At 37.7% G+C, this 24,312-nt stretch overlaps 1 protein-coding gene across 1 annotated transcript in view; it reads left to right on the top strand.

Annotated features, from left to right (window-relative positions):
- The window catches only part of IL31RA (interleukin 31 receptor A), a 33,005-nt gene that overhangs the window by 4,575 nt on the left and 4,118 nt on the right, over positions 1-24,312 (top strand). Inside the window, exons 5-16 of the mRNA XM_054289624.1 lie at positions 771-922; positions 3,445-3,610; positions 4,267-4,349; positions 4,894-5,110; positions 6,609-6,791; positions 9,503-9,604; positions 11,006-11,152; positions 13,125-13,265; positions 14,428-14,521; positions 15,979-16,057; positions 16,908-17,499; positions 22,022-22,145. Coding sequence (XP_054145599.1) covers positions 771-922; positions 3,445-3,610; positions 4,267-4,349; positions 4,894-5,110; positions 6,609-6,791; positions 9,503-9,604; positions 11,006-11,152; positions 13,125-13,265; positions 14,428-14,521; positions 15,979-16,057; positions 16,908-17,499; positions 22,022-22,145 — 2,080 coding nt within the window. The remainder of the gene's footprint in view (positions 1-770; positions 923-3,444; positions 3,611-4,266; positions 4,350-4,893; positions 5,111-6,608; positions 6,792-9,502; positions 9,605-11,005; positions 11,153-13,124; positions 13,266-14,427; positions 14,522-15,978; positions 16,058-16,907; positions 17,500-22,021; positions 22,146-24,312) is intronic.

Below are 24,312 nucleotides of genomic sequence, written 5' to 3'. Positions count from 1 at the left end.
ATGCTCAGCTATTCCACTTTCTGTTAAAAACACCCACCTGTTCTATGTGCAGTAATAATTGCACACAGGAGCAATAATAATATTTTGTCTACCTCTTCTCCCTCTGTCATGTGCTCTGTTCATTTTGGTGGTCTAGTTAAGCAGTTACCCTTATAATGGAATACTTTTTGCTGCAGCACTCATCATCAGTCACATCCTTTATTCTGTATTCAGATCTACTGTGACTCTTCATCACTTTCTACACTCTCTATGCCAGACATGTCTTTTCTTATTGCTAGTCCATTCTTTTCCCATTTTCTGCTTTACGCTTCTCTTCCCCTCAGATAATTTCCAGCTGAATTCTTTCCTCATCTGCAGTTCAGTTTTGTGTTTGACGTCCCAGCTCTGCTTCATTTGTTTTCTCTGCTGTTGTCTCTGGGTAATATTTTTCAGTGCTGATACAAATGAAAGATGTCTGCACATCTATTTGAGAGCAGGTTTGTGAATAGAATCACAGAATCATAGAAAGGCTTGGGTGGGCAGGGACACCTTCCACTAGACCAGGTTGTTCAAAATTCAGTGTAATTAAATCAGTTAATGTGCAATTTCTCTTACAGATAATTTCCCACATGTAGAATTATGTCTATAAAATAAACCATCACATGAATACTACAATAGGATGTGTGTTACTGGGTTAAGGATTTAACTTCTTGGAACACACACAGACAGAGAAATTCTGAACTTTTATAGAAGCATTTTCCTCTATTAATGTTCTTTTTTCTTCATTCTAGAGAAATTTGCCCCTCCTGAAATCATTTCAGTTAAAAAAATCCCTGGTATAAAGCAGTTACTTACAGTAAGCTGGAAAATGCCTGAGAAGATTATCCCTTTAAAACATATTATTTGCCAGGTTCAATACAGAAACTTGTATTCAAACTTTACCGTAAGTTACGTCATTTTTCTTTTGCATGGCAGCTTCTTTGTGACTAACTTCTTAATATTATAAGAATTTAAGTTGAAAAAAGGCAACAAGTGTTTGAAATAATGATAATAACCATGTTATTTTACTGGAATGTTACCAGAGGTGCATGGTCTTAAGAACACGGTTTGGTTTTCTAGGGTTATTTGTCCTTTTTCTTTTGGTCATTATCTGTTTTGATACATATTGTGCTTCTCAGTATTACTCTGTGGAAGGATGAGGGATGACCCTAGGCCAAGGGATTATACATGCAGTCAGTAACAATATTTTTTTTTCCCTTGCATTCTGGTGTTGAAAACAGCACTCACTTAGAACTGCAACATTTGAATCTGATTAGTATGGAATGATGTTAAATTTATTTTAAAGTGAATGAAAATAAAAATTTTGCAAGATGAAAAATATGGGAAGTTCTTTTCATAGTTTGTCTCTCTGACACATAAATGGAATGGTTGTAAAACCCCCAGTATCTGCGTATTTCAGATTATCTATTCCTGTGGCCTTCAATATGGAAGGGATTGTATTTGTAGTTTTACTGTTTCTTCTTCCAGATTAAAGAACTGTCCAAGTTTCTTGGATTGTTTTTTAAAGTTCATTGAACTGAGATATCTGCCTTGATCTTACTATTTTATGTTCCACATGTATAATTTTGGGAGAGAAAAATTCATCAAATAGTCATCGGAGCTTTAAAAAGATAAGATTAAAGATGTTTCTTACTAGCATTGTTCTCATATTTTCAAGCATCATTACTGTAAATATGACATACTGGTGCTTGGATTCAGGATTCAGGATAGTTGGATGGGCAGTATGGCTCAGGTACAGTTGGGGTAGTAGGAATGGAACTAACGATTGTTTAAAAGACCTATTTGAGATGTTTATCTCTTTGGAGCCAAGGCACTGGCATCCTTGTGACACATTCTATGAGGTCCTTATGTTTTCAACATTTGGAAAGGACCTCATAGTCCTCGGAGGGCTACAGCTTGATTGTGTATTTTGTCTAGTTTTCAGCACCTGCATTAGAAATCACCTGTCTGGTTTTTTTACTATCAAATACAGCCTATGCCCATTTGCTTCCTCAGCTCACACCTGCATTTTCACACAGACATTTCAGAAGAAACAGGAGCTATCCATGACTAGTACAGGCATAGGAGCTGTTTCTTTGCCAGCACATATAGGCAAAAATACCCCACAAAAACCAATCCAAAACTAACCCCCAGAAAAACCTAAGGAAAAATGGTTTGCACAAATGACAAATACCTTCTTGGCCTTTAAAGTTATCTGACCAAACCAGTCTAAATAGTTTGGTGTTAACTGTTTTTACTGAGTGAAAAACATGTGACATGTTTTTGTTCTTGCATATACTAAATTTCTAAGTTTCTGATTTTAATGCAATATCATTAACAGCCTTTTGGCAATTAACTAAAACCTAGTACAACATGTCTCTAATTCTATGTCAGGTTCTGCCAGAGGTTGATAATAATTTTGGAGCCTTTTTAATTTTAGATTTGTTGCAGAATCTATCACCTACAGTAGTTTGGAGACCCCTGAATTCACTCCCTTAGCAGCAGGTATTTTTTGACAGTGAATTTCTTGAGATCAGAACAGACCAAAATATTCAGTTACATTAGGCACTTCCCATTATGGTGTTCATATGAGTGAGTGTCTGCATTTGTTATAGTTGTTATAGTACACTCTGCATTGTTATAGACTGATTCATTTTTCATTGGAAGGTTCAACTGATAGAAGCCAAGAATTTCTTCACTGTGTTTTAGCCCTGTTGGGGGTGTTGAAGTGAGTGAAGTTCCTTTCAAGACAAAGAAATGACTCTCATTGTCGTTACTTTTCTGAAAAGATAACACATAATTTATTTCTTACACTCCCATCTTCCTTTACCACTAATAGGCTTCATCTTATTTTTTACCTCTTGGTACCAGAATTTTTTGTCCTTTTGTTTACCTTTTCATTTTAATCCTGTGCTGATAATGTTTGGGGCAGCCCACAGCTACACTGTTTTATGGCTAACAGCTAGAAGGCCTTGTAACTCAGAAAAGATGCACAAGACAGCAGACAATACCCAGCTGACTCACAAACTGCGAGGAATCACTGGGGGAATCACTGCTTCCCCCAGGATGCTGCTGTGGGACATTATTGTAGTAATGGCTTTAGCAATAACCACTTGCTTCCCACCAGTGGGAACTGCATTCCTCCAGCAGCTTCTGTGCACAGCTGCTCTGGAATCACATGTGAGCTGCTCCCTGTTCAAGCCACAGGTTTGGGATCAAGTTTTTCAAACCCTGGAGTTTTACAGGAGGAACAAAGGTGCTACACAGAAAAATGAAGTTTAAAACAAGGAATGTTGAGTTTCAGAGAAGTGAGGTGGTATACACAAAAACTGCATCTTCTGTGTTTTCTTAAGTAATAAAAAAAAAGGTAATATATCTGCACTAAATTTTATATCAAATAGTTTTTGTTCTTGTTCCAATTTCCAGGAATTTGTCAATGTCTCACTGAATTCTAAGAAGAAAATAGGATCATGTAATCTCACAGGTCTGTGGGACTCCACAGACTATTCTGTTGCCATTCGGTGTGTCAATAATGAGTCAGCATTTTGGAGTGGATGGAGTGGAGAGAAAAATGAAAGCACAGAAGAAAATGGTAAGCTGCCTACCTGTGGAAGTTTTCTTCTATTATACTTGGAGGCATTAGGATTTAGTAGGGAAAAACTGTGTTGCAGACTGTTATCCTCTATTGAATTTAGAATCCTGTTGCTTAAACAGAACATGTGTATTTTGTTTAAAGATAGAAGGGGAAAACTGAACGACAACAGCAAGTATTGGAGGAGATTTGAAAAGTGATTCAAACAACATAGGACTAAGGAAGAAAGCAGATGAGTAGACACTGAAGAGAGGGAAAATTAAGAGTGTACATGAAGATTTAACAAAGCAAATTAAGATAGTAGCAGAAAAGTAGTGCAGCATGAGTGTTCAATGAAATAAATTATAAATAGAGAAATCAAAATACCAGTTTTAAAACAAGTCTAGAAAATCTCTTCTGAGAGACTCTAGAACTGAACAAATAAAAGCAAGCAGCAGGAAACTTATAGAAAGAAAGAAGTACCTAATTGGGGAAAAAAAAGGCATTGTACTACAGAAGATAAAACTTACTTTTAATAAGTTTCTCTTAGACTCTATATTTGATACCGTTTGAGTTTTTTAACCATATTAGAGAAACCTTTTGATTGTTTTCACCATATTAAACAATCTTTTAAATACAGCAACAAATTGCAAGCGGATTTTTTTGTCTTTAAACAGCTCCTTCAGGAAAAGTGGATTTGTGGAGAGTAATTGAGTCTTCACGCTCATCTAGAAATAGATCTGTACACCTTATGTGGAAGGTACATGCATTTTTTTGTGAATTGGTAATCATATTGATATCCTGTACCTGATGTTGTATTTAAGCATTTCTGTGTTGTAGGACATATAACTGCCAGAGGCATTTGATGTTATCAGAAAAAAAAAAAGCTCACTGAACTAAATTAGAATTGAAAAGGCCTTTGTTTACTGAATGGTAGATGAATGGAGTTTTGTAATCTGTGTGGAAAGGGAGCATTTAATTGTGTTCAGATCACTGGAAAATCTCATTGAAAGTTGTTAAACTGCATTTAAATAATCCAGTTTGCCAAAGCTGTGTTTAAATGCACTTTAATCTTCTAGTAAAGTGTCTAAAGGCTCTTCACATTTCAAATCTCAGCATTTGACTTTTGAAATCCATCAAGGAAATTCTGGTGGCTGTCTGTCCTGAAGATGGGCCTGAAGAAAATACCTTGCTTTTCTAAATACAGTATAATAGTTTTGTAATTTAATCTTTAATACAGCATATAATTTTGCTTGTGCAGGTAACACTGTGAAACACTTACTACTGTGTATCTTTTTTAATAGCCATTAAAAAGCTTTCCGCCTTCTGGGAGAATTCTAGGCTACAAAATACAGTATTTTCCAGAAAACAAGGCTGCACATAAAAGGACAAACTATTCTACTGAACAGAAAATGACCTTACTTTTAAATGAAGAGGCACATATAATATCTGTCACTGCTTATAACTCTGCTGGAGAGTCTCCTGAAGCTATTTTGAGGATTCCATCCACTGATGAAAAATGTAAGATTTTTCAATGACATATTTTTCTCATTAATGAAAAAGTGATTTTCATTGCATCTTTTTAAGTTCTGATATAGTGAAGCAAAATTATGCTAAGGGCTTCTGTCATATGTATCTTGTATTTTGCTGTCATGTATCATATTTCTGTTACAGACAATTATTGTTGGGGCTTTTGTTTTGAAATACAGTTGTTAAGATATGAATACTTTGTGATGTCTTAGTGAATTTCTGTTGTACTACTTTCTTAGGGTTTTTTTGGTTGGTTTAGTTTTTTTCCTAACTTTGCACCTCCCAAATAAATTTATGGAATGTGTCGCTATAGAACACGAAAGAACACAAGCACACCACTCCTCTCAAGGTGAAGGAAAAAAGGGAAGTTTATTTTCTGACTCCAATATTTATAGTTTTACAAAAGTGACAGTGGATTGGAGGATGACAATGACACCTCTCCAATGACACTGGTCAAACCAACAGTCCGTCAACTCTCTCTTCCTCCATAAAGGAATGCAAAACAATGAGTTATTTACAGTAAGTGTGTGAGAAAGTTCACTACAAGAATCAGAAGGCTTAGAAAATCTTAAAAAACCAGGGTGACAGGAATGCTACCCAATTCTTTTGGATCCCTTTGTTAGCTCAGAAGATTGGTTACCACAGGGCACTATTGCAGAGTGTTCAACAATCATTCAAAGATGTGATAAATAGAAGTCTCTACACTGCGTTAGTGGAAGCAGGGAGAGAAGCCTTGTGTTCATTCTCATTTCATATGCATTCCCAGAGAACCCATCCCACCCACTGCCAGGGTTAGGAAGCTGGCCTGATCTAGCACAAGAGTTGCTCTTTGGCTCTTATGTTTAATTCTGATACTGCTTTGAGCCTTGTGTTGCAACATTCTGCTGCCAGCCATGATCTGACAGATAGGTTGTATTTGACACACTTGAATCACTTCTAACAAGAGTTGTTCATGATGTAAGTGCAAGTGTCTCCCTGGAACTCAATCAATCAATCAAATTCCATTCTAATCAGAAAACTGGATATGTAGATTTAATGTAATTTTGTCCTAGAGGTTGCTGACTACCTCCCTATCCACTTTTGCATCCCACCACAAAGGTTTTTCTGATTTTTCCATGCTGTGATATGCTTCCCCCCCACCAGATGCATCTCTTTTTTTTCTCTGCTTCATCGGGTCTTTTTTGCCTCTGCTTTGCCAAGTTAGATTTTCACTTAGACTCTCATTACCTCTATTCTGCAGGCTGATGCAGAATTCACCTTTGCTTCAGTGTCATTCTTGACCTTGCTGACTTGTTTTCCTGTTCCATTGCCTTTGTCATCTCAATCAAAATTACTTATAAGCTACCTGCAAAATTGGTAGTAATTTGGTTTATAAAGTTTTACACACTGCAAAATTCGGATTCTGAAAGAGAGACTGGTTCTTGAATTCTGTATGTGTTTTTCAAGCTTTTCTGAAGACAATTGCTGATATTTTCTGTTAAATTTTTAGCCTCTCAGATGATTGAAAAAGTGGTGACCTCTGCAACAAATGAAGAAGTGGTGGTGCAGTGGATAACCTCTGAACCAGAAACAACCAAATACGTGGTTGAGTGGTATGAGGAATTGGAGATGGACCCTTTTGGTAGATCATGGCAATATGTATCAAATTCTACAAAGTGGAAAAGTAACAAAAGTATGTTTATCAGTTACAGCTGTAACAATGTACAGATGTACATGTACTTATAGGTAGATTGGAAAGGATGAACTCATTCACCTTTCCTCAGACTGTTTTTAAACATAACAGTATTATTACATGCTTTACTGAAATCTCTGCTGCTAATGTAATAGCATTTTTTAGCCTTACAAATTTTCATGCAACATCCAAGGTAGTGCTTGCTCTCATATAAGATTAGGCTACAGAATTTGTGTTAAAGCAGTTCTGTGGCTTGATCTTATGCTAGTAGGGAGGCCTGTGACTGATGTGACTCTTCTATCAGAGAAATCTAGAATTTAAAAAGAAAGATTGAATATGGGAAAAACTCATGCTCTTTCATGTGTTTTAGTGAGAGAACATCATAGTCCTCCACAGGCTGCAGGGGGACAGCCAGCTTCACCATGACCTTCACCACAGGTTGCAGAGGAATCTTTACATTCCCTACTCTTCCCACCTATGGGAGACAGTTCTTACTGAACTTCTCTGACTTGGGTCCTTCCCACTGGCTGCAGTTACCCCCAGTCTGCTCCAGTATGGCTCCCCTCTGAGGTCACGTTCTCCTTCAGGCATCCACCTGCTCCGGTGTGGAGTCCTCCACAGGCTGCAGGCTCCCTTGTGGACGCCATCACACACCACACTTCAGCTCAATTTCACGCTGAGTTCCAGCCTGTCCACAACATCAGCACAGAAACAGCAGCACTGCCCTGGCACATCCCCGTGGCTGTTATCAAAATGATCTCAGGCACAAATCAGTAATGTGTTAAGTAGTGCAGCACTACAGCAAGCAGCAAAAGCAAAACTCTAACTAGACTCTAATACCCTGGCAGGCAAATGACCCCCGTGGCAAGTGCAGGAGCCTGCTTATCACTAGCTGAACAGCACTAACAGCTGTGAGTTCAGTCTAGTACATACCAATCAAATCTGTCATCACCTCAGTTTGACTCGTGTGGTTTATCCCCAGCAAACAGCCAAGCCCAGGCAGCTGCTTGCTCACTGCCCTGCCAGTGAGATCAGGGAGAGAATCAACAGGGTAAAAGCAGGAGCACTTGCGGGTTGAGATGGAGACAGTTTCGTAGGGAAAACAGAAGTCCTGCACACAAGCAAGGCAAAACAAGGAGTGGGTTCACTGCTTCCCATGGGCAGGTAGGAGTTCAGCCATCTCCAGGAGAGCAGGGCCCCATTGCATGTAACAGTGACTTGGGAAAACAAACTCCTCACTCCAAATGTCCTCCCTTCCTCCTTCTTCCCCCACTTTATGTAGTGAGCATGATGCCACACGGTCTGGAATGTCCCTTTGCTCAGCTGGGGTCACCTGTCCTGGCTGTGTCTCCTCCCAGCCTCCCAGGCGCCCCCGGTCCCCTCCCAGAGCACCAGGGCAGCAGGAGAAGCAGAAAAGGCCTTGGCTCTGTGTGAGCTCTGCTCAACAATAACAAAAACATCTCTGTATTGTCAGCCCCGTGTTCAGCACAAATTCAAAGCACAGCCCCATGCCAGCCACTGGGAAGAAAGCTAACTCTACCCTAGCTAAAACCAGCTGGAGTAATGTATATATAATGGCCATTGAAATAGGAGTAATAGACTGAAAGAGCAGCAGAAAGTTGATATCATGCAGGGATCTGTTGGTAGCCATTATTCTTGTTTAGCAAGCTACAGAGCTTGAGAGGAATGATCTAGGAATCCCTTTACACTGGTTTCATGCCAGGGGATGTAAAGCTACAGATATGTCCTCTCAGAGTTGATGGGAGCTGTTGTAAGTAGTGGGTACACCTGGTTGATTAATTGGCTCCTGGATTGTTCAGAGTTCAAAACTTCATTTCCAGAAGCTGGAACTATGTCTTGAAACATAAAATTCTGCTGGAGAGATCTCACTTGCAACAACTGTACCCTTGAGTCAGGCTGGTCAGAAGATCTGCAGTTGGCATGACTAGAACATCAGTGTAGAAATGAGAATAATAGAATATTCTGTGTTGGAATGTCCCAGAAGAATCACTGATGTCCAACTCTTGGCCCTGCATGGGAGACCCCAAAAATCACACCATATTTCTGAGAGCATTGTCCAAACCCTTCTGGAACTTCATCAGGCTTGGTGCTGTGACCACTTCCCTGGGGAGCCTGTTCCAGTTCCCAAACACCCTCTGGGTGAAGAACCTTTCATTTTAATATCCAACCTAAGCCTTCCTGACACAGTTACTTGTCATTCCCTCAGGTCCTGAGTGGTAAGAGTGGGGGACCCCACTGCTTTTTAATCTGATGCATGAGACAAAGTTGTCTCTTGCAAAGCAGTAAACATCGATATATGTGAAATTAAAAATGCTACCTTCAAGTGTAATTTTGTACTGGTGATTTGAAAATAGAGACTTCCTCTAAAACCATAGAGGGTTTAGAGATGAGTAAGTGGATTTATATAGAGAAGTTGTATGATGCTGAAGTATAATTACCCATTCAAAGTATTTTTAGTGAGAAATGATCCAGAAACCATGTGGTCTTACAAATACTGCTATGAAAAAAGTGTGTTAAAGCTAGTAATGAGCATTCAAGTCAATAATTGCATATTGTGCTTGCTAGAGAGTAGAAGCAAATAGTCAGTAACACTATATTTAGAATTCCCTTGTGATTTAGTCTATTTTCATTGTAGTAATATCACATAGAGATTGTATGTAAATATTCTTTTCTTTTTCTTTCCTTTATAGAAAACTTTAAACCATTTATATGCTATAACATCTTTGTGTATCCTCTTTATGGAAGTAATGTAGCAGCTCCATCTTACACACAAATCTATGCTGAAGAAAAAAGTAGGTATTTTAAAGTAATCACGTTGTGAAATGTGTGTTGTAGTCTGTTTCTCAGGTTGCATTATCTTTTAGTGATGTGGTACTACTGTTATTTGAAAAAGAGATGAAGGTGGTGGAAAGACTCCCAGGTTTCAGGGTTCCTAATTTCTGTTCTGTTCAGCAATAAAATTTGTCTATAAGAAAGTATTCATCTTGTGATACAGGTACATTGCTGCTTGCACCCACTAATTTTTTGTGAAGTTTACATATTGTATACAAAGCATTTGGAAAAAGTGTAGCTACGAACATGAAAGAATTTTTTAAACTAGCTATCTCTTCAATGTTTAAAAGCTCACTTAGATATATAATTATACTTGATTTTAATGCTTGATTACATTTGTCAGTCAATATGTGAGGAAATTCTACTCATAAAATGAAATGGCTGGTTTTAAAAGCCTACTTTTTGTTAGATTTTATAATGTAATAAAACATTTGTATTCTTGCACATAAAAAATGTTAAGAAGACATGGTGCTTGTAATTGGACAGAAACTTTGGATGAAGTAGTGTTTTGCTAGAGGAATGGGTAAAGTTTCTTTATTTGTAGAAGTTTATTGTGAATTCAGTGATTTATACAACCAGCTGTAAGAATTTAGTTTACCAGTAATTTTAAGATTCCATGTGAAAATGTTGATTGGTGTGCGTGTCTATGCAAATGTGCAGGCACACATAGTACAGTGCACCACTAAAGAGCATTAATTACTGGGGGGAGGCAATGGATTATTTTGTGTTTCAGCGATAATTACTAGCACAGTCAGAAATGGGTTTTGAGTGCTTTCCTGTTTTTAGGTAGCTGTGACAACACTCAAGGTCATTAGAGAATGGGAAGGAAGTTTTAAAACTGCACCACAGAGAACTCTTTCTTCAGAAAGTCTCCTCAAAGTTATAAGCAGTGTGTGTGAGATGGTATTGTGTAAGCAGAAAGGCTTTGTTCACTGTGATGGGCAAGGCTGAGGACGCTGGGGGTGCAGGAGATGCCACTTGAATCCCAGCTCAGTCAGAGATCTCCTGCAAAGGCACTGGCCTTGCGCCTGAGTCCCCCCCCAGGAGTTCACAAAGGATAATTTTCCTCTTGAACTCTCCCTGACGTTGTAACAATAAAGCCTTTTAATGACATCTAAGTATTTTAATAGGATAACACCTGAAACTATGCAAATGCCATAATAGGTAAGGGAAAGTTTTATCAGAAGAATTTCTACATTAAAGAGAGTGAGAAAAGTTAAGGACTGTGTCAGAGCACTAAGTTTGCATATTTTCTCATGCATATGTTTTCTCTTATGTTACTGATATGTGTAAAATAACATAGGCAGAAAACACTATTGACTATTTTACTACTTTTGCTATTTCATAATGCTTCTCTGTAGAGCCATCAGAAGGACCTGTGGCTGATACAGGCATTCTGGGGAAAAATGAAGTTACAATAAAGTGGAATGAGATTTCAAAGGCTAAAAGAAATGGATTTATCACTAACTATACAATATTTTATAAACCCAAAAATGGAAAAGAATTGAGTAAGTACACATTAAACAACAATACTTACAACAGGGTTATGAATTTTTCAATCTCTCCTCTATCTTGAGGCACCTTTAAAGTCAATGAAAAAAGTCTTGACAGGAGTAGAGAAGCTGAAATATATTGGAGAATCATAGATTCTGTGTGCAGTCATAGATCATAAGGGTTCAGTGAATTGATAGGTTTCATAATTGTCCTTGGAAGGATATGCCTTCAGTTTCTGGAAAAGTATGGTGGAAATCTTCTGCTAAAGTATTTTTAGTGTCAATTTTATATTAAAAGCAAATTTGGAAATAACACTAAAATAAGTTGTCAAGGAATAGTTTATATGGACATCATTTTAGATCAGTTTCTTCAGATGTGTTTGATTTTCTGTGCTTGCCATGGCTTTTCTGGTCTGGAGGCTGATAGCATAAATTTGAGCATACTCCTAATCTCTACCTCAGGAATAGTGTCCATACAATCTGGCAGTGTAATGGTATCTGTTCAAAATTCCTTTGGTTTAAATCTCAGCAGAAGCTTTCATGAAAAGTGTTTGGGTAACCTAAACTTTTTCTTCCTATATAGTTTATGAAGAAAGCTGTTGGATCATTCAGTGCTTCAGAACTGTTTTTTTTTCTTCCTTTTTTAGACGTCATTGTCTAAAAATCAGGCACCTAACACAATCTCTTTTGCAAAGTCTTCAGACTTACAAATCTTGTGATGCTTGTTTCTTATGGGTATCCAGTTCAGACCAGGGCAATTCCCAGTAATTTTTAAATGTGAAAGAGAAAGCTAATTACTTCTGTGAGATTTAGTCATCTGCACACAGTTTTTCCTATTATGTTGGTTTCTGTGTAACTTAATTCTGACTGCTTTGTGCAGGATCATCTGTGAGACATGGAGCCTCATGGTACAGAGCTGTATTTCTCCATATTACTCATAATGTGAAGCAGGCTGTGTCCCTTTTAGGAATTCAGATTATTTTCTTTAGAAAATTAGTTGTAAATACCAACGCAAGGGAGTGAAATTTAAATGGCGAAACATGCTGTACTGATGTTTTTTGAGGCTTCTCTGATGTCATGTGTTCTTGATAATAGTAGGATGTGGGGGTGTGTGCCAAGGTGACTTCACTAATGGCCTTCCAGCACTAGAACTTCAATTTCCCACTCTTGACTTAAGAGAAACTCAGTTTATTTTAACTTGGGACATATTGCAGCATAACTATTTCCTGGGTGTTTCTCAATAGAACTGACTGAGGAAATGAGTTGCCTTTGATGTTATGCACCAGGAAATGTTTTAGTGACTGTAATTTCTTATATGAAAATGTATTTGGTACTGTTAGTAGGATTTTTTTATGCCCTGCTTAAAAAAATTTACAGGTGAAGCACATTACATTAATTTCAATACTGGAGAACACACTGGAAACAGTGTTCTATTAATAAAAGCATTTTGAAACTTGGAAAAAAATTCCTTTTGATTTTGACTTTCCTTTGACTTTATTGGGGTGGTATCCCAGTGTTGATAGATGACATCCTTTTGGATGATCAGTGTCTAACTGCATGTAGTAGAAATATAGTTGAATTTCACAAGCTACAGAAATTATTTCAAGTTCCTAATTTCTGAGCCAACTATTTTGAGGAAATAAAGTTCTCAAAGCACTTTCTTTTCTATGTTCTCCTGAAGATTATCAATTTTCATTGATAATCTGCAGGAGAATATAGTTCACCTATCTTTAATATTAGCAAAAATATTTGTATTTCTTTTTAAAAGTAAATACATAATGGATCAGGTTTTTGCCTCAAACTTTTAAGTAGTATTGATAAATATTGTTCAGTAATTTAGGTTTCATCTTTTAAAGGGTTAGTAAGGCTGCTTTGTATTTCAAGTTACCTTTAAAATAGTTTGTGATCTGTTATTGCAGAAGTTGCTAAGTGTACAGCTCCCTGATATAACATTACTTTTGTGTGTTTACATAAATCTTCTAAAAAGATGAAACAGTGAACTCTGATGTTCTACAATACAGACTGAAGTCCTTACAGGCTAATACACAATATACTGTTCAGATTATGGCAAGCAACAAAGCTGGGGGAACCATTGGAGAGCCAAAAACCTTCAAGACTTTAAAACTGGGTAAGTAATAATCCAGTTACTTATTTCTATTTTAAAAAATGGGCTTGGAAATAAGAAATACAAGACATTGTTGTCTAGGCATTTGTTAACTTCTGTTTGTGTTTTAAGTAGTGTTGGACCAAACAAGGAAGAACTGGCAAATTGGTAGTTGAATTTAACTTAATTTCACTGACAATCTCACGGACTAAAAAACCCCTCAGAATTATAAGTCAACCCCAAAAATCTTTATTTCCTTGTCAGTAAAGCAGTGGAGTACTCTGGTTGTTTGTGGAAGCAGCAGTGTGTATGCAGCTATGGGATGGGATGCCTAACAGTCCATTACAAAGTAGACTTTTCCATCTGAGAGATTCACAAAAACCACACATTGTGTTTCACCTATTCTGGTATATAATCTTAACTGGAAAATGAGTGCAGAGGTTGTGGCCAGTGAGTGTGTAGGGAAATGCCTTTTCCTATCTTTGACTATTTGTTTTAGCCAGATTTGACAAGGTATATTGACAACAGGTCAGAATAACATTTCCTCATTTCAACTTCAGGAAGAATGTTCTCAGTATATTCCTAAATGCCTCTGGTACTCTGAAATTAGCTCAGAAATCAGCAGTGTTTCAGCCAGAGTAACTAATGTTTTTTGTAGTTTAAAATCTATCTCCTGCACTCAATTTGCTATTTATCTTTTTGTAACTGGTAGAAGTGGCATGGACCAGCAGATTTAGGTGAACGTGGTGACCAAGTGGTGGTAGAGCCTTCATTCTAGGTTGCTGTCAAAGGTTGGCATGGTATGACCCTAAGCAGCCTGATCTAGTATAAAGTTGCATGAAGTGATCTACAGATACCCCCTATTGTGTGATTCTGTTAAATCAAGGAAATTTTAAAATGCAATAAATCTGTTTCTGAAACATCCTGAAAAATCTCATCACAATCTGGTTTTTTGGCTCAGTAACTGTGGCTTGTTGGATTATAAATACTCGTCTTTTAACTTGTCATAGAATGGGTATCCTACAGTATTCTGAGTAATTTTGGCTAGTTTTGACAGAGCTCTTTAGAATTGTGCTAATTAAGTGACTTGGATATTAAAAATTAGCTGTCTTAAGGGAATACCTGAAGAAACAACAATGTGGACTAATTGGTGTTTTGGTTTTTATTTCTTTGTTTTTGTCCAAAGATAAAGAAGATATCTTTTTTATTGCTATACCTGTTGAGATAAGCATTTTGTGTCTGATAGGCCTTTGGATAACGTGCGTTTTGAAAAAACACGTGTGAGTATATTTCCTACTGGATTTTTATTTATTTTATAAATGCCTTTGTTGTGTTCAAAACCAATGTCTAAATAGAAGACAAGCAATTAAAGTAACAAATAAGTAAGTGTACAGGTTATACTTTGACTGCAGTTTATGTGCTGTAGTCCAAAAATAAGTATTAATTTTAGAAAGTTTAGTAAATTGAAATGAAATAAGTGGGAGAAACAGATTTACGTATCACCTACATCAGTTTATGTAAAATGCTACTTAAATGCCATTTGCAGTTCCATGGTCATGTAAGTGAGGGGAGCAAACTTAAAGTCAGTTTCTGAAAAATTAATAATTCCAGGAAATAAAGCTTTCTAGACACTTTTAATATGCTAGGATGGTACCAGGACATAGGTACCTATTGCTTGTCTTACCTATAACTCTTACTAGTTGATGATGCCTCTCTTGAGCTGCAAAGGAATGAGGAAAAAACCTAGAAATTACATTCTGTGACGATCTTTGGATGCTTGATCCTTGAGTGTGGATCCGTATCTGCACATGATTCATAATCCTTTCATGTGCTGTCACAAATGTCCCCTGATAGACTTAAATTTTTTTCCTCTGGGCATGGAGATCCCATAATATTGCAAAGATGACTGTGAGGGTGTTTTTAAGGTTATAAAATATTTTCACAAGAAAAGTGACTGTGTTGTTTGGCTGATGAGAAGGTTAAAAATCTGAACTATTTTGGGGCATTCTAAGCTACTGGAACCAATACTGTTGTCAAGTGGAGAAGCATCAGGTAGTAAGTACAACTCAAGAAATAAATTCCATCCCTTTTACATCTTCATCTGTGTTGAGTATAATGAATTTTTACAATAGCAAAAGCTATTTTTTTTTCCTGAAGAATACTTCAGATGCAGTAGAATGTTTATGTTCTTGTGTAGATAAAATTGCCATGAGAAAAGTCAAGCTGAGGACTGGTTTTCGTTCCCTTGCCCCACTACCAAGTGTCAGTGAGTGATTAAATGAGTGAGCATCCTTTATCTGCTAATTAAAGTGTAGTTCTAATGTGATATAGTGCTAGGGTCACTTTCCTTGAACAAATCCACCTGAGGTGGATTTTCACTGAAGAAACACCCTGAAAAAGGATCACAATAGAATTTGTATACTGTCTTATTTTGGCATGCTCTTATTTCTTACACTATTTAATTGAGTAATATAATATAATAAACCATAATATAATATATAATATAAAATGGCTTTTCTGCAATGTCTCTGTAACCCAAGAGATCTTGTTGAGATCTTTTGTAATAAAAAACAGTGTATGGGGAAACAGTTTTATTGAAAAGCATTATGTTGATATAGAAAACATTTCCTTTCTGAAAGTTTGATACTTCAGCAGTTTTTGGAATTTCTGGTGATTTTTAAATTTTTAATAATCTATTTATTTCATAATTTGTCTAAAATTCCTTTCTCAATTGCAGGTTTAAAAAGGTTTGCTGGCCTGATATACCAAATCCTGAAGAAAGTCTTGCAGTGGAATGGCCTCTTGCTTCATCTGTGGTAGTAGCTGGAATTTTATGCGTTAAAGAAGGGATCAAATGGAGGGAAAATAAATCCTTTTCTGGCAGTCATTTCATTAGCCAACCCCCCCCTCCCACGTTCCCACCTTTATTGAGTTTCATTCTTCTTCTTCAGCGCTACAAAATGCTCTTTGTAGTATTCCAAAATAATAGGGAAGATGCATCTTCATAAAGTGTATTAATCTAATTATTATAGGATATTGGGAAATAATGTTTTGAAGTGACAAAGTGGTTGGTGGCTATGGTTCATTTAATGAAGTAAATTAAATTTGCACAGGCTATTGAGTCTATTAAATTAGGTTTCCACATCTGCACACCTCCTCTCTTCTCCACAAAAACAGTATTGCAACATATAGTAAGATTTGGTATATAGTTGTACTAACAGTTCTGTCCTTTTATTTTTTGAATATTTATTCCTTATTAAAGTTTCAATGTTTATTTAAATGGAGTGGAGTTGACCAGGTTTGCACAGAAAGTGTGAATTGTAGATAATGGGATTTAAACTTTTTTCCCAAAATGTCTGGTTAGACAAGAAAACATAGACACAATTCAAACCTGATTCTGAACCTTCACTGAAATTCATTATTTCATTACTTACAGAAAACCTAATATGAAAGCATTTAGTAAATGGACAGAATAACATTGCCTTTTTTAGTACTCATTCACATGTAACTGCTTCCCATCTGAAAAGCATCTAAACTCTTCACTGGTGCACATCTGAAATTCTGAGTTAAACAGAGCTCAGATAGAAATAATTTATTTATTGAAAAATGAACTGATACATTATGTATCCCTTTATAACTCTCCAATTTATCTCTTTGTATTGACAGAATAATTCATTTTTGAAGAGAATGTCATCTCAGACCAAAACTGTAGACTTTGAAGAAATAAATGTTTTGGAATACTGTTTCCCTGAAGAAAGTCAGGAAGGATCCCTACTAATAAATTATGAAAACCATGTTTCTGAATGTACTGGTATTAATACAAAAGGCATAACTAACAGAGATGAAAAGATACTGCATAATGAAGAGAATGAAGCTGCTAAAAGGTTTTCCCCATCCATGCCTTATATAATTACTGATCAATTTACCGGAAGTCAAATGCATTCAGCTTTGATACCAGTGAAGGAAGTCCAGCCCATAGAAGTGGTGGCAAGTGATTTGTGTGGATGCCGGCAGAATCCAATTAAAAATGAAGAAAATGACAATGAGGAAGTGTTAAACCTGGAAGATTTCAGTGAAAAGACACTGTTCAATCCATACCTTAAAAATTCAGTTAAAACAAGGGAATTCCTTGTTTCTGAGAGCTTGCCAGAGCGCAGTACGGATGAAAGCAGAGACCAGTCAGGTGCCTTACTTCTTTTTCAACCAAATGTTCTGGCACAATCCTACATAACAGTGGACATGTTCAGGGTGGCCAAAGGTCAGCAGTGTGAGAGGGCTCCGTTATAAAATCCTCCTGTGAGATATCCCTGGGCACTGCTGCTCACAGGCAGTCACATGTTCTGAGGTGGCTGAGCTCGGTTAATTTGGATGGGAGCACCCTCTTCCTTCAAATAGTTGCGAATTAGTTTGTTATGCTGTGTGTGTGCATGTCAGAGTTCACTTTCAGTGTGGATGTTTGAGGTATTTGTTGGTTTGTTTTGTTTTGGTTTGTTTTTTTTTTTTTACCAGACATGCCAGTAGTGAGACAAAAGAAATAGCTTTTGTTATTTCTTCTTAGTTCTCCTGTTTCAACCTGCTAAAACAAACTGATATTTGCTGCAGGAGCATCCAGCAGTACAAGCAGCTCTTCTCTTGCTCCCCACACAACCAGGTCCCAAGGCTCAGCTCTGATGGGGAAACATGGACAGACTTGAACAGTGTCAGAATCTGCCAAATCCTTCCTTCTGTTCCATAGAGCAGAGCTACTTTCCTGTCCTTATTTCCCTTGATTGTTTTTCATCTGGTTTTATATATAATGTTCCTCTTGTTTTACAAATATGTTCTACATTTCAGGAGTTGTCTTTTTGTATCCTGACTCCTGAATTAATAGTTTGGCTTATAGTTTCTTATGTTTAATGAGAGTATATTTGCTATGTTACCTGCATTTTGGAAAATGTTTTATGCTTCCTTTCCTTTCTCATGGTTTTCATAGTCCTCAGCATTTTGTGCTGTTTTTGTTTCTACTGTTTCTTTCCTAAAAACAAACAGGAGAAACAAAACTTAAGAAGTTATGCTTCAATATGCAGTTTTATCTTCTTGCTCTGTCCTTCTAATTTGTTTCAATTTAAAAGTGTGTTTTCCTGTTGAGGTTTTGATATTTTGAACTGAAAAAAATATCAACTAACTATGTCACGTTGTGTTAGAATAAGCATTGAGTTAGGAAGTTATTTTTCAGGGATGTAATGAAAAAACACTAAGTCTGTAAAATCTTCTGAGATATTCTCTGGTAATTGATTTAGGATTAGGTATTTCTACATGAAAGATATAACTTTTATCATTTGTTTTGTGATTTTGTTAAGTCATAAATCTAATTATAGTTTTCATTTTACAGATCAGCAATTAAGCAGTAAAATACTCGATCACACTAATTTTTTAACAAGAAAGAGGCCATTATTGTAAAGCTCTTAGAGAAATACTCTGCTAAATAACAGGTTTAAAAAGATACAGTCAAATTAATTGTATTAGAAGGGGATGTTCAGTTTGACACATATGGGGTATATGGCAATTTTAAGACTTTGAGCTATTTTTACAGCATTTAGAGACTTGATGTTATCAGTCCTGTTTACACAAGATTGTAGTTTGCACAACTACAGATTTATTTCAGGGTATAAAAAGATACAGGAGTTATGGGGATAGAAAAATGAGAGACAAATGTGAATAGGATTAGAAAGCATTTCCTTTCTGTACAGGAAGAGGAGTGGAAGAATGGAAAATATATTGTAACCATGAATGAGGAGGCTGAGCCTTTCCCTGGATGCTGTGGCTATTACTTGCATTGTTTTGGTGAAAACAGTGTAAAATTTTGCATTTAGGATCTTTTTCTGTAGTTTGGAAGCTGCTTTAACTTAGAACAATGTTCCTCTAGTTGCCAAGAAAGGATGGGAAAACAATTTCTGCAAATGTTCCTTAGCCAGCAACACTGATTTCCACCTCTCCTGTTTGTTGGATCACTTTCTCAACCACAGTGCTCCAAAATGAAATGCATATATGCTTGCTCTTATAAGCCCTTGCTCACTTAGGTGAGTCATACTCTGAAATTAGGACAAAGCTTTGGTTAGGTCAGTGCGTTTTTCCCGCTTCTTCAGTTGGTTCTACACTTCTCACTTACAGTGATGTTGTTGTCTCTCTGGGCTTAGAGCTCACTGATTCCATCACAGCAATTTTTTCCCTTAAATCTCAGTGTTTGTTTTAATATCACAATATCTAAAAATAAACACATGGAGAGATATTTTGGGCCTTTCTAGGAATTGGTTAGCAGCTACATGAAAGCTGTATATTCTGAGTTATGTGTTTGAGACAGGTGAATAGTGAAAATAATGCAACCTTTAAGGGATCATTAGAGAGGGGAGGTTCTTGCTGGGTGGCTTGGCTAGGTTATCTTTGTAAAAATTCTTAGGTTCTGGAGGGTAAGTATGTCCTTCTTATTTATCCCACTTTATTTTCTTCCCTATTGATATGCTGCTTTTCTCTCCTTATTTTTCTGCTTCCTTTCCCCATTATTTTCTCAGAAAAAGCAAAATGCTGGAAGTGGGCTCAATACATTCCAGAAAGGAAGGCCGCCTTTTGCACATGCTTTGGAAAGAAAGCTTCTTGTACTTGTTTATTTTGCATGGAGAGTTGTACTCTTTCTGACCTTTTGCAATGTGTCTTTCAAACTAACACTGTGAACCATTAAAAAATTAAAACTGAGAAAATGTGTAAATTTATTGTATTGATTTTTACTAAATGCATCATTTAGACATTTTAGATTTTCATATTCATATAGAATAGGTCTCACTTTGGACTGCTGTTTATAGGATCACAAGAGAGTGGGCTTTAGTCATAGTATTTTTCTATGGCCACAATTTGAGTTGGTAACTTCCTTTGAATGTTCAACCACAAAAGTATTATTCCACTTGGGTTGTTATTCAGGCAAGAAAAATAAGTTTCCATGTCAGCTTGTTAATGAAACAAGTACTTATTAGACAGCACTAATTCCTGGGAGCAGACAGTGGTCTGAAAAAAATCAAGAGGAGCTCAGCCCAGGTGCTGTTTGTCAAGGACTAATGAGCCTTACTCGTTACTAGGAGTAACGAGCATTTCTCAGCTTATGGTGTGGCTGCTGAGGGAAGATGGGATGCACCACCACAATCCACCCCATGACTTAAGTCAGCTTCTCTGGGCAGGCTATCTCAGGCAGCACTGCAGCCTTGGACAGAGTGGCTGTAAAGCTGCCCAGTGGAAAGGACCTGGGGGTGCTGGTGACAGCAGCTGGACATGAGCCAGGCTGTGCCCAGGTGGCCAAGAAGGCCAATGGCATCCTGGCCTGGATCAGCAATGCTGTGGCCAGCAGGGCCAGGGCAGGGATTGTCCCCCTGTGCTGGGCCCTGTGAGGCCACACCTCCAGTGCTGTGTCCAGGGCTGGGCCCTCACTGCAGGAAAGGCCCTGAGGGGCTGGAGAGAGTCCAGAGAAGGGCAATGGAGCTGGGGCAGGGTCTGGGGCACAAGTGCTGTGAGGAGCAGCTGAGGGAGCTGGGGGTGTTTGTCCTGGAGAAAAGGAGGCTCAGGGGGGACCTCATCACCCTCTACAGCTGCCTGAAAGGAGGCTGTGGCCAGGTGGGGATTGGCTTATTCTCCTTAGACACAAATGGTAGGATAAGAGGAAATAGCCTCAAATTGTGACAGGAAGGGTTTAGATTGGATATTAGGAAAAATTTCTCCACCTGTCGTGCACTGGGCCAAGCTGCCCAGGGAAGTGTTGAAGTCACCAATGTGGGGGTATATAAAAGATGAGTGTATGTGGCTCTTGGGGGCATAGTTAAGTGTGAACTTGGTAGTACTGGGTTAATAGTTGGACTCCATGATCTTACAGGTACCTTCCAACCTAAAGAAGCCTCTGACTATAAAGGGCACATTTAAAACATCCAATTTATTGATGTTATGTATTTCCCCAAGGCAGAAAGGAGCTGAGAACTTAATGAGATCTGAAATCTGATCAGACTTTTTGTAGGTGCACCTGTGCATACCATTCCTAAATACAAAGATTACCTTAGAATTACCTCTGTGCTGTTCTAACCTACTCAACACACTCATTTCTTGCTTGTTCAGAGCTTCTTTTCAGCTAGTTGTCCATTACTTTTATTAGTATCTGTTCTCCCCTCCAACTTCTTTCTTGTCTCCCTAGTTGTTGTTAGACTTTACATCAGGAGCTGTTCAGCTGTTCGTGCATCCTTGCTGTGAGAATATGTTGCAAAGGCACAGTTAAAGGAAGCTGAAATGCACTCTCTTTTCCTAGTACTTGCAGAAGCAGAGCACCTCTGGATGTAGAAAGTAGAGGAGTTGGCCCTGTCACTGCTGCCAGGTGGTGTAGCTTCATCAGAAGGGATGCAGATATACACACACATATATCATGTGCATATACATAGATGCATCTGTGTAACTACACTGATTCCTTTGAGAACTGACTGCTGAAGTGCTTGTGTACACCTGAGCATATTCACGTGTGCACGTGCCTGAGCCCAGACACAGTGAGGTGTCATCATCAGGCTAGTTTGTGCAGGAGTACTAGCAGAGAAGGAAGTTGTTTATGTGATTTATGTTGCTGCATAGTGTCAATCACCAGCACAGAAGGCATTACAGGATGCTTCACTGCTGGGATCCTCTCTTTTGCATTGGGCATGGAGCCTGGCATAACAGCCCACAAGGCCCTGGCCCTTGATCAGAAGCCCTATCCCATGTTTGGGCTGTGTCTGTTGATTCAGATTGGTGTTCCTTGCTGCTGAGTTTAGTGTGTGAGGAGGTGACTGGCTCCCTCCATTCACACTCGGACAGTCTGGATGCTCAGGAAGCTTTAGATGCATGGAGGCTGGAGTCCAGAGCTACCGGGTAGGAATATCGCCCATTGCTCCCATGATACAGGTAATTGCTAAGATCAGTGGTAAGATAATAACTTTGATGCCTTGTGATTGCAGCTGTGCTAGGCAAGGCAGCTCTCAGGGGTAAGTTGAGTAGATCTGTGCAGACACAGCAACCTTAGGGTATTAATGCTGAGCTAGGTATCACGCATTTTAAATGACACTGAAGGGCTGGGTGGAACAAATGTCAGAGACCACGCTCTGTGCAGCCTCAGATGAACTGTGGTGCCCACATTGGGATGTGGTCATGAAAGCAAGGTTTGTCTCGTGTTTTTTTGCAGTTGGACAGTACCATCTCCCTTGCCCTTATATTGTCAAGGATTAGAAATATTACAAGATAATGAATCAGCTGAAGTTCTACCTCAGAGAAATATCTGATTTTAATTTTGAATGCTCCCTTGATGAATCAGAGTAAGACACCTTTGTTGTAACAGAGGTTTTGTGTATTGGGTTGTAAGATTTTAGCTTTGCTTATCTAGATGTCAAAGTACAGAATAGCAAAGATCACAGTGCTTGAGAAGTAGTTTGTATAGCAAGCAGTGCAATTCTATATCTCAGTGGTCACACAAAACAGTGTTTTGAATGAAAAAATCATGCTCCTTAAGCTTGTAAGAGGTAATCTGCAAATATTTATTCAATAGTTTTCTCTTTTGCTAGTAGCTATTCTGAAACAGTCAGATAAGATCTCCTGCTAAAGATCACTTGAAAATAACACACAGAGCTTATATACCTTAAATTATTTAAGGCTATATGAAAGCTTCTTGTAAACAGTTGAAATGGATACTAATTTAAGCTAATGTCTATGTTGCTTTGTTCTTGTATCATTCTGCTGCAAAGCCAGTGAAAGTTTTGTTCCACTGCTCTGTGTTAATGTCTGGCATGTCAATAACAGGAAGCAAGGCATAATCTCATAATCTCACTGCAGTTGAGTCTTGAGCCCATAATAATCTGAGTTTATTGCAGGTATAGTCTCTTCTGTCTCCCGGCACAATGTAAATAAAATATGCAGCAATCTTATGGTGCTTTTGTGGAAAGGCTGGAAAATGTGTTACTCTTGCCTCCTTGCATAAATAAAGGAATTTATATGTCCTGTGAACAAAGGATGGCATTTGTAAACAGAGCTGACAAAAAATCATTAAGCATTGTTTTACTGTTTTTATAGCATGACCTGTTCTTAGTCATACTGTTTATTAGATGTATTTATTCTAAAATATTGTTAATAATTCCAAAATACTTCTAGTGTACATGATGTGTTTTGCAGTCTGAGAATTTATGAAAAGGGGTCTAAGCAAGATAGTGTCAATTTCATCGGTTATGTCTTTCTTTCTTCTACTTTGCATAAATTTTTTTTCTTAGTATTTGACAAAAATGTTGTTATTCTAGTGAACATGAACTAATTTGCCTTCTCTTTTACTGGGCTTTCTAATGATTATTTTGTTTGCTTTTTTTCTCAAGAATAAATAGTCATTTTACTGCTGCCTCACTGTTTAATTAAGAACTATTGTTTTATCTATGTCTCTTGAACTCAGAACATGAATATGAAGAGTAACAATAAAAAAATTGTAACAGATGTTTAACTAACACATTCTTCTGTGACTCAATATTTTAAAAATAGATTGATTTTCAAGAATATCAAAACATTAATAGAAACAGATGTGCATGCTTATGCTGCAGATTTATCCATTCAGTACCCTAACAGGATACTTGAAAAGTAAACAGCGTGATTATTCAGTGCTACCTATTTGTAGCAGAATGGAGAAAAGACTGATGGCTCAAAACAACTGAAATGCAAGCTCAGAGCAGGGAGCAGGGCAAGTTCTGGGTAGGTGGTGCAGCCACTGCTCCCCCCCACGACCCACTGGAGCCCAAAGTGCTGCCGAGCCATCACCTCCCACCCCCCAGCCCCACGACTTCCTTTCCTCAAAATCTGTGTCACTTAAAATTGGAGTTTGCTAAGGGAGTGCTTTGTGAAGTGCCTTGCTTTAATTGGATGTTGCTTTAAAATTTGCCAAGTACTTTATTCTCTAAAATTTGCAAATAAAATCTATTCAACCTCCTGAGAAGTTTGTTGTCTTCTCCTGAGGGTGTTGAAATACTGCAGCCCTTTCAAACACTCACCAAGTGAGTTCAGGGGGCCT

The sequence above is a fragment of the Melozone crissalis genome, unplaced genomic scaffold (assembly GCF_028551555.1).
Source record: "Melozone crissalis strain CALT ecotype California unplaced genomic scaffold, PUWL_Pcris_2 ptg000005l_1, whole genome shotgun sequence".
NCBI classification, from domain to species: domain Eukaryota; kingdom Metazoa; phylum Chordata; class Aves; order Passeriformes; family Passerellidae; genus Melozone; species Melozone crissalis.
This window is presented reverse-complemented; position numbering and strand designations above follow the sequence as displayed.